This window comes from Terrapene carolina, unplaced genomic scaffold (assembly GCF_002925995.2).
Source record: "Terrapene carolina triunguis isolate 2854851 unplaced genomic scaffold, T_m_triunguis-2.0 Scaffold67, whole genome shotgun sequence".
Classification (NCBI taxonomy): domain Eukaryota; kingdom Metazoa; phylum Chordata; order Testudines; family Emydidae; genus Terrapene; species Terrapene triunguis.
Window position 1 is genome coordinate 3574416 of NW_020664418.1, and position 11022 is coordinate 3585437.

An 11022-nucleotide genomic window follows, 5' to 3' on the forward strand; every position below is an offset into this window, starting at 1 on the left:
TGGAACAGCTGTTCCCCGGCATGCAGGAGGTGCTAGGAGGGAGGGGGAGGAGTTGATCAGCGTGGCTGGAGGCCCCAGGACATGATTCCAACCCCTCCCCCGAGCATGCCTCATCCCCATTCCTCCCCCTCCCTCTCAGCGCCTCCTGCATGCCGCTGAACAGCTGTTCCCCAGTGTGCAGGAGGTGCTGGGAGGGAGTGGGAAGAGTTGATCAGTGGGGCATGACTCCAGTTTGAGAAACGCTGCTATAGATGATATGCTTTGAACTCAGCATACAGGGAGTTCTAATCCAGCTGTTCTCCATACCTTGATCCATAGACCTGCAGCAGAACTATGCTGATTCAATATGCATTGCTGTCTGTTATAACTATGCCTCCACTCTGGACAGGGAGGTGAGAGTGTGAGCACCTTTATGCCACTGCAGCCTCCAGTCCGACTTTCTGTCAGCAAAGTCTGCCAGTTTTTGCTGTAGTGAATGAAGCCTATGTTAATTCAGAGCTCATAGCATTGTACTTGTATAGAATTTAACTGACTCAGTGCAGTCATCTGGTTAACATTCCCTTCAAAGAGAAGGTGATATGTTAGCTGTTACTTTAGGCAAGCTGTCATGTTGTTGTTGGGGGTGGAGGAAGCAGCCACAACAGTTTAATAATATTCTTAACAAAAACAGTATCTTGCATCTGAAGAAGTGAGGTTCTTACTCACGAAAGCTTATGCTCCCAATACTTCTGTTAGTCTCAAAGGTGCCACAGGACCCTCTGTTGCTTTTAACAAAAACAGTGTTCTAAAAGGTCTGTCATCAAGGGTCCTGCAGAAGGAAGTCTTGTTTATGTACAGAACAGGTACAGTGCAGGCAGTAGTTGTGCAAGCTTACCCCACATCACTCTGCCAGTGCATCTCACTGCTGATCTGGAGGGTCAGCTGTAAAGATGTGTTGGTATGTCCCATTCATTCTTAGCCTGTTGGCTTAGGTGGCCACAGACATACCAAACTGAATTTTTTTGTGAAGTGGACACTTGTCAGCTAAAATTGGACTGAGGCTACTAATTCATTTCAGAGAGGCCACTGAAGAGCCAGCAGATAACTGTTGAGCTGGGCTGCATTGGAACAGATGAATTGGAGGTGAAAATCTTGTACTTTCCTATGTGGCCCTGATCTCAGCTTGTATTATCTGGTCCCTTAGTAGTCACAGGCAAGTGTTACTCTCTTTAACCCAAATGAATGAGACAAACCTCTGCTGATCTGTGGGTTTCTTTTCTCCTATCCATTTTCTAGGTGGTGGATTCCCAGCTGGCTTGCATGATGAATGAGAACAGCATAGATTACATATCTCGTTTCAACGATCTTGCCCAGGAGCTGTCAATACCTGAGCCAACCCGTAGGGAAATCCTCTTTGATGGAGGAGGAGGCGGCCCCCCCATTGGTGACCTCTCACAGTGAGCATAAGAGACCAGTACGCTGGTGGAGACTGTTCAGCTTAGTGGAATTTATTGTACTGGATCTGAGAGGCAAGTTGAGGATATGCAATTGATGTCCAAATGCTGTCGTCCAGTGCACGCCTTTCTAGAAGAGCAGCATTGTCTTTAGAGGTCTGAAGAAGTATCTGCAAGTCCTAGAATGTGCAATACGCTGGGGAAAATGTAACGTGAAACATTACAGGGAGTGATGTGTCTGCATCAATGATATAAGATGGTGAATAAATGAGTTTGAGGTGGTCCTGGATTTGTACTTTTGGCATGGCCTAGGCAAGAAGCTTGGACAAGAGTATGGCTAGAAACTTCTTCAACTTGAATCTTTTTTTGCATGCTGATCAACATACCATGATTTGGGATCCACATTGAAATTGAGGGGTGGAGGGAGAGGGAAATCCTTTTTCTATTCACATCTTGAAACGTACTGTTTGGCACGATTGTCGAATCAGTCAAACTGAAGTTTCTTGCACTCTCCTGAAAGGCACCATTACTCTGTGATACTTGTGCTGCAATTTAAAAAACATTGTTTCTTTGGCTACGCCTTGTTTATTGAACATTCCAGTGGGGCAGATGCCTGCATTCTTGTTTTGGGGCGCATGTAGGCTCCCCTAAATATTGGGGGGGAGCTCTGTGGATTTTTCTTGTTTTTTAAATCCTACCCTACATCACAGCCACCATCCTTCTGACTGAATCTATTTGCTCCTTTTAGCAGGCTGACACAGGATTCTTCATCGCATTGGACAGTGCAGTGAGTCACCCCCCACCAATGAGAGTCTGTTTTCCCTGGAAGATGGTTACTTTCCAGGAGAGAAAACACTGCAGAAAGTGGTCTTCCTGGAATCACTCTTAACGCTTTGTCTTAATAGGTTTTGTTTTTGTTAGGAAACCTGTATATCACCATCTTTCTCCACATAAACACCAGATCCAGCATCTCATTGGGGATTCTTATGGGAGAGGAGATAGGAAAGAATAATGTTCATATAAATAATATTTTTTAACTAAGTTAGATTTCAACAATCTTATGTCTTTCAAATGAGGAGGCGAGGTGTCAAGTCCCATCTTAATCTGACCTCTCCACCCTATCGTGGCCTACCTAGATGCTCTGTGGTACCTCAGGGCATCATTTTTCACTGTAGTCCCTCCCTGGCACTGGTGGGTCCAGAAGTTCCCAGCTAAGCCGTTATGCATTTCTATGGCATAGTGTTTTAATGCCTGAAAGACCCAAGTCCTGATATCAGCAGGTCCAAAGGAGTTCTAGTAACGTTACTTCCTTTACAGATGGTTTTCCTTTTGCTTTTAATAGCTCAGGATACATCCTTCTCCTATTGCTTTTCTCATCAGTCTTGAAAAGGATACTTTTACTGTGCCTGTTTTTAAAGCATTTATCTGCAGCCTCCAGTAAAAGGATTCCCCTTGACTATTTTAGGTAGCTCTGAAGAAAATAGATGCTAGTCCTGTATAAACCTCAAACTTTTATATACATAGCTGTTTGCTAATGATTCAAACATAAACCCCTCTATATCCTTAAGGCCATTACCAGGGCTTCATTTTCTCAACTTGCGCTATGCTCTGGATGTAGTTCTACCCACTCCTACAAAGCATTTGACTGGGAGTCTTATTAAAATGTTGACCACAAAGCACTGATTGGGCATACAATGTTCCCTGTCACTTTACCCCCACCTAGTTATCAATTTTTGATATTGGTTGGCATATTCTTTGCATTGTGCTTCTCTAGCTTTAAGAGAGAATTTAACCAGTTTTCTGATGTTCATACTCTGTGACCCAGAGCAGGTTTATTTACCTCCTTCTCTAATGGGTGGAAAGACTTGGAGGCCACTCCTTTGATTCATGCTGTAGGATGCCTTGTGTCTGGTTGCTTCGTTCTTCTCTTGGATGTTGGAACCACCTGCCCAGTTAGACACCGCATTCGTACAGTTGGGTATTCCCAGCAGGGACTCAGACCTGCATTACTAGCAAGCAGTGGGTCTGCACATTAAGAGGGGGCAGATTTCATACTAATAAGCTAACTCCGTTCTTTGGCTATAGGTCACCTGAGTTCTTTCCTCTCAGAACATGCAGTCTAAAATCCTATCCCAGTTTATAGGGTCTCACACAGTCCTAGAACACAAACACATTTAAGGTTGCCAGTCAAATCTACACTTAGTCATGTATATTTGTTTCTGAAGGGTTCAAACTTGGTAGAAACCAGGATTTCCATTAATCCCAAGAATCCCACTGTCTGAATCTTTCCAGTGATTGTTGTAGTTCAGATGTCTTTCAGTCCAGTCTTTCTCAAAGCACCAACTCCAGGTTTTGGCTACCCCCATTAGTAATGCCGTCTGTATTCTCCAGAAATACTTCTGCTAACTAACAGAGGCTTCCTAGTATAGATGTGCCTGTGGATTATCGAAACATAATGACATTTAGCACATGAAGAAGGAGGAGAAGTGACAAGTTTTAGTCAAGTGCAACAAATCTGAGCCTTCAGTTGGTTTTTATGTCTTACATTTTGAGAAGTTAGCCTTATGCTGGCAAGTATATTTCGTTACTTCAACCTTCCCCTGCCCCCCAAAATAGATATTGATAATAGGACGAATGTCACATTGATCTTGTGAGGCACTCTTCCTCACAGGGGTTCTAGATTATGCCAACTCTGTTGCAAGTGAAGGGTATGACATTTCACCAGGATCTGCTTATGAGTCTATCGCCAGAATGTAGGGAGCTGTCTACAGCCCATATGCCTTGCCACAGGAAAAAAATTGTTACAGGATGAATCTCAATGTAGTGGATATTTGTAATGGCCCATGAGGCCAGCAGATTTTAATATCCTGGACTTCTCAAGGCAGAACAGGAGCACTAGGTGGGAAGGCAAATATGAAGAATAGGGCAGAGCCACCTTTCAGCACCCAGAAATTCTATGATAAAAATGTGCTTAGCATCTGCCTTTTAAAAAATTCTTCTTATAAATACATATTTGAACATCCTCTCCTCTCCCCATGGTCTCCATGGCCCCCTCCTTCACTCCCCTCTTCCTGATATTTGCAGTGCACAGAGAATACTCCTACCTCCTATATCTGGTCTCTGATTCAGGAATGTTATGATACCCTGCACATTGTTTTGCTTGGGTTTTGCTGTTACAATGCAAAGTTTCTTGTCATCAGGGAAAATTTTAAAACAAAATTTTAAATTCAGATCAATAGAGAACTTACAGTCTTCGTGAAGTTGCTTGTAGACACACCTTGGGAGATACCTTTCTCTAGGAATTGGTGGATCTCTAGCAGATGGCCCATTGTATGCTGGACTTCAACAGACTGTACCTAGGGCTGCCATGGGGAAAGCTAACATCTTGTTTAAAGTAAAAAAAATAAAAGTTGAATTATGCTATTTCAGCTCCTCCAACATGACTAAGTAACCAGAACAACTTGGGTAACCATTTCAGCTTTTTCTGAACAGATGTTCAAGTATGTTGCTAGTCAACTGCAGGCAGGATTGTTTCAGGGGAGTAACGCTTACTCCATTATTTTCATATCTTCATGGGGCACTGTGAGGAGGCTGGGAGGGGGGAATAGACATTGACAACCTGGCTTCTACTTCTGATGTAAGTTCCTGTAAAGCTTGTGCTCTGACTTAAAGTTTAGATTTTTTTTTTTTTTTTTTTTAACCTCACTTGTTTGACTGGCAAGCCTGTGAGTGTACATGGAATGATGTAACTGGTTTCTTTGTATTCCCCTAAAGTGGGATGTTGGAAACATGAAACTTGTCATTGTAGTTTGGGTATAAAAAAATATTACCTCCTAAAGAATACATCTGCCTTTTTCTGCACGTGTGCACTTAGTAATGGGCCAGCTACCAGGGCATCAGATTCTGCTCAGCCAAACAATTCATTCTGTCCTTCATCAGTAAATCTACCCAGTATAGGAATTTTAATTGGTTTTTAAAATGGCATTGTGTAACTTTTCTTTGGCACCCTTCTTACTTATATTTCTAAATTGAAGTAAATAGCTTGGATCAAACATAATCTACAAAGAAAGCTTGTCTACTGACTATCAATCCCACAGTGGAAATTACTATTGCATTTTTTTTACACTCAAAAGACAGATGCATTTGTAAGGAAAGTACTGCACTTTTTTAATCTTTTCAAACCTTTAAATCTCCTGAGTTCACAATGATTTATAAATGTTAAATAAGTGAAACCTTGGCAAGCACTACGGCGATAAGTTATCATTAGTTACTGAAACATGATAACTGGCTTTAGAGCTTTGGTTTGGCAGCAAAATTTATTGCTGTTTTTTAATAATAAAGCCATATCATCTAAGGTTTTTGGCTTGTTTAAAATGTGAATTTGTTTTATAGATTATAAATATACATATATAGTGTATGTATAAAGCAGAATGCCTGTCCTTACTGATTTTTTTGTACCATATTGTAAATTATATTATTTATTCTTTACCAATTTTGGAAAAAGGTGTTTTGGTTATTTAATATAATATACAAAAGCTGTTAAACTTCCTGTTTAAATTTCCAGTTCAACTTGTAAAGCTGTTTTTATTGTGCATAAATACATACTAATACTTGGTCTAACTGATGTTCAGTTGTTTGTTATATGTGCAGTTTCTGCCTTGCAATCTCTCATTAAGTTTTGGGTTTTAACCAGTATTTACTTGGTAGTGACTGGTGACGCTCCCATTGGAAACAATGCGATTGAAATTGGTCCTCAAAATTTAAATTCTTGGGGTGAAGTCCTGGCTCCATTGAAGTGAGTGACAAAATTCCCATTGATTAGTGGTGCCAAGATATTTCACCCCATGTGTCTAGAAGATATTGGTGAGAGAATCACCTTAAGATACTTCTGTATCTTGCAACTCCCCTCCCCACTCCTATTTGTCTTAGCAACATAAGTCCTCAACTGTGTTCTGTGGACTAGAGGCCTCAAGGAACTGTCTAATCACATGATCCTGCCCCTTTTTCCAGCTGCTCTGCATCACACTAAAGACAGTTGAATGTTACCTTCATAATATTACTTTTCACACACATAAGCAATTGTTGTAGTTGCCTCGGGGTGTTAAAACAAAGCTGGATGAATGAGAGGGGAGGTGGAATGTTCGGGTGGGAATGGGGCTAGGTCAAATGTGAGAGTCACTAAGGGTTTGTCTAGCTTGAGCAGGGGTAGGCAACCTATGGCACGCGTGCCGAAGGCTGATTTTAAGTGGCACTCACACTGCCTGGGTCCTGGCCACCGGTCCGGCGGACTCTGCATTTTAATTTAATTTTAAATGAAGCTTCTTAAACATTTTTAAAGCCTTATTTACTTTACATACAACAATAGTTTAGTTATATATTATAGACTTAGAGAAAGAGACCTTCTAAAAATCTTAAAATATATTACTGGCACGCGAAACATTAAATTGGAGTGAATAAATTCAGACTTGGCACGCCACTTCTGAAAGGTTGCCGACCCCTGAGCTAGAGGAATTTAGGTAAATTAATCCAGATTATGCTTTAGATTTACTACTTTATTTATTCATTCATTCAATCACATTAACACTTGTGTGGGCACTCATTTGGAATTAAAATGACCTTAATTTGGTTTAGCTTAATTCTCAGGAATAAAGTTGAACTGAATTAAAGGCATTTTAATACCAAGTGAGTGCCCATATAGGGTCTTAATGTGGTTTAATATGCTTTAAATTCACACCTATGGTTAATTTGGATTAATTTTCCTGCGTCTCAGTGTAAAAGTGCCTTAAACTATGTTCCATTCTACAAAAAAGTACTCCCTATAAAGACATTTCTTGTTACTCTTAATCCTTGCCACCCTATGTTCTTAATGTCATACCTGCATTTACTCAGTTTCACAGTGTGGAGCCATGTAATTGAGGTATTATTTTGTTTCATACCATCTGAACAAATATTCCAAAAGCTCTAGATTTGATTTTTGGGGGCAGGGTGGAAGAGAATATAAATAAAAGCAAGAACTTTTATATTTTTCCTTTTTTAATGCTTCCTTTTCTTCCAAAGAGGCAAACACCCCTCCACCTGGTTGCAGAGAAAGAAGAAAAGAGGACAGCTAACTTGATTGTGGGGCTGCATAAAGCACCAAGCCTGTGTAGTAACTGCACTGGTACCTGAATGCTATTTAACAATGTGGAAAAATAACAAAAGCCTAGGCAGTGCTCAGGTAGATGAGGACAGGGAAGATCTTCCATTAAAGCAGGGGTGGCCAACCTGTGGCTCCAGAGCCAGACCGGCTCTTTAGAAGTTAATATGTGGCTCCTTGTATAGGCACTGACTCTGGGGCTGGAGCTACAGGTGACAACTTTCCAATGTGCCGGAGGGTGCTCACTGCTCAACCCCTGGCTCTGCCACAGGCCCTACCCCCACTCCACCCCCTCCCCTGAGCCTGCTGTGCCCTCACTCCTCCCCCCCGAGCCTCCTGCATGCCACGGAACAGTTGATGGGAAGGTGCTGGTCGGTGGGTGGGAGGCGCTGGGAGTGAGCGGGGGAGCTCATGGGGGGCTGCTGACTTATTACTGTGGCTCTTCGGCAATGTACATTGGTAAATTCTGGATCCTTCTCAGGCTCAGGTTGGCCACCCTTGCATTAAAGCAACCCACTGGTACAAGCTTCAACCAAAATGTCTTCCAGCATCTTAGCAACAAAATTGCCTGTGACTTATTAAATTTATACAATTACATTTTGAGGTAGTTTCTCTTATGAAACAAGGTTCCTTGTGACATAGTTACTCTCCTGCCTACTCTGTCAAATGCTCTTTACATAAGCAGTGATGGGATTGCACCTTTAAGCCCAAGATCAGTTAATGGACAGATAATAACTTAGTCTAAACTGCAGCTGAAGCAATTCCAGGTATGCCTTTTAGGGTTGGTGGGTAGGGAGGATCTTCAAGTGGATGTGACCTGGACATTTTTTTGTGGGGAGGGGAGATGCTTACAAACCTATTCTTTACAGTAACTCTCTCTTAGAGTTGCTCTCTGCTGTTTCAGTTCATTTTTTTTTCACCTGACAAGTGGAAGTGGAAGGTGTGACGTTGCACTCCATATGTTTTATGGAAATATGCTTATGAGTGTAAATATAATGTAACTGGAATATGCTTTATGCAAAAGGTCTCTTGTAAGGTATTACAAAGCTTATAATCTACTGAGTGGGTTCATCCTATTTGTATGACTGTAGCATTGTTGTATCTGAAGCTAGAAATATGAAGTATTACTCTGAAGTCTTATTGTAACTATGCAAAGTGTGGGCCATTAATGGTGGCTTGGAATCTTGATGGCTCCCATTAACTAGGACAACTGGTTGTAAATGGCTCTGTTTACTTGTAAGCCTTCATGTATACATGGGTGCCAGCCAGTGAGTAATGAAGTCTCAAAGGACATGTGAACATGTCACATGATACTGGAATCCATCTTAAACCTGGTGCTTTTCCATTGAGAAGGAAAGGTGGGAACCTAGAGAGAGACAAAGGATTCCCGCTTTGTGCCAAAGATATAAAAGGGTGTGTAACAGAACAAATGGGGCTGCCAGTCATGAGAAATCCCCTAGTTACCAGAGAGAGAAATATAGGCCCAAATTGAGACCTAGAAGAATGAACTGCCTGTAATGGAGTGAGAGACAAAACCCTTCAGCAGCTAGCTCCACTTCCCCAAACATCCACAAATGGGAACTATTATGCCCACAGTATGATAAATCCAGTGATATTGCTGAATATTTCATCACCTTGGGGGAATGTGCACTCTCCATGCAATTCCTGAAGATCAAAAGATGACTACTCTGGTTGCAAAATTGACTGGGAGAGCTCTATTGATGGTAAATTTAAGGAACTGGTTTTGAAATAGTTTCAGATTACACCTAAAACCTACAGGGTTAAATTCAGGAGTCTTAAGAGGGGATCTGGATTAAGTAATGTGGCCTATGTAAATGAAATGAGAGATTTGTTAGACAAGTGAGTGAGAGGAAAAGGCATTAAATGTTTTAAAGAAATGTGGGATTTAATTACTCAGGAACAGTTCCTGAATATGTACAGTGATGATGTAAAACAGTATTTGTGGGACAAAAAGGTGGATGCAGTGGGTTTAGCTGGGTTTGCAGACTCTTACGAGCAGTTACAAGCTGCAATTAAACAAAAACCACTGGCAGAGGGCTACAGGGTTGGTGGAAAGCAGAATCACTGTTTTACCCCTGGGACAAGGGAGGCTGGGTGTTTAGCTCTGCATTCCCCTATTACTCATCCCAAATCTCCTGTATAAGCAGAGGAGTCCAGAAGGTGCTATCATTGTAAGTCCACTGAGCACCTGAGGAATAAATGTCCTTGACTGAGCAGGTAACTTAGGAAGCTGCTGTTTCTCAGAGCACAGGGGTATCCCAGGCTACTGTCTCTTTCCACACAGGATTTGTAAAGATTGCTCCTACACAGCCAAGCAGTGAGTATATGCATGCTGTTAAACTTAATGGCAAAGTGCTCCAATGTTTAAGGGACACTGGTGCAGAGATTTCTGCGGTCAGGAAAGACCTGATCCAGGAGAAGGATTTGTTATCAGGAAAAATGGCAGAATTAGAATTAGTGGGAGGTTACAAAGTCCTTGCACCTTTAGCTAAGGTACATATGGAAACTGGTGACTTACAGGGTGAACTGACTGTTGCAGCAGTGGCACATAACTTTGCACCATTTCTACTAGGGAATAGGGTGACCAGACGTCCTGATTTTATCGGGACTGTCCCGATATTTACTTGTTTGTCCCGCGTCCTGACCGATGTTTGGTCGGGACACTGGACAAAGAAGCAATTTTTGCCCTCTGCTCTGGCTCGCGCCCCCCCCCCGCCCCGACTCCGCCGCCTCCTTCCTCCATTGGATAGCTCCCCAAATCCCAGCCCTGGCCCCGCCTCTTCCCCATGCACGCCGCTTGCGCGCCGATCAGCTGTATGGCGGCGGCGCAAGCGCTGGAGGGAGGCCGGACACCAGCGTGTGTGGCGCGGCCACCATGAAGATTAAGAAGGTGGTGCAGTGCAGCAGCTGCGCCTGGAGGCCAGCGGAGGAGGGATGTGTGGAGGGGGGATGGAGGGAGGAGGGTGGGGCAGTTGCTCTGAGTCCGCGCCTCTCTCTTGACGTGGCGGCTGTGGGGGGTCCGGGGTGCGGGCGCTGTAACCCGAAACCTCCCGCCCGTGAGTGGAGCGGAGGTGGCGGGGGAAGAAGGAAGCGGCTAGGCTCGGCAGTCCCACACACACTAAGGGGGGAGCGCTCCATTTTGTTCACTGGAGCTTATGGCAGCTACAGCGTGGGGAAGGGGGGGTCTGTGCCTCCTTTGCGGGGCTCTCTCGGCCCCGGGCGGGTTCTCGCTGCCCCCTGCTCCTGCGGCCTTCCCGGCCTCACCCCCCGGGACTTTGCCTCCTGCACCAGCCTTTGTGTGTGGAAGCGGGACAAGCCCGTGCCGGGAGGGAGGCTGGCTTTTAGGGCAGAGGAGCATCCGAGCGCTGCATCTCTGACTGCAGAGCCGGGGGCCCAGCCAGCGGCTGCAGAGGGTTGCGGCGCCCCCCCCCC

At 43.7% G+C, this 11022-nt stretch overlaps 1 protein-coding gene across 1 annotated transcript in view; it reads left to right on the top strand.

Moving 5' to 3' along the window:
* Positions 1-2006, top strand: part of CRAMP1 (cramped chromatin regulator homolog 1) — a 95039-nt gene extending 93033 nt beyond the window's left edge. The window contains exon 21 of the mRNA XM_024218996.2: positions 1276-2006. Within this exon, the coding sequence (XP_024074764.1) occupies positions 1276-1440 (165 nt within the window). The 3' untranslated portion in view covers positions 1441-2006. The remainder of the gene's footprint in view (positions 1-1275) is intronic.
* The last annotated feature ends 9016 nt before the right edge of the window (positions 2007-11022 follow it).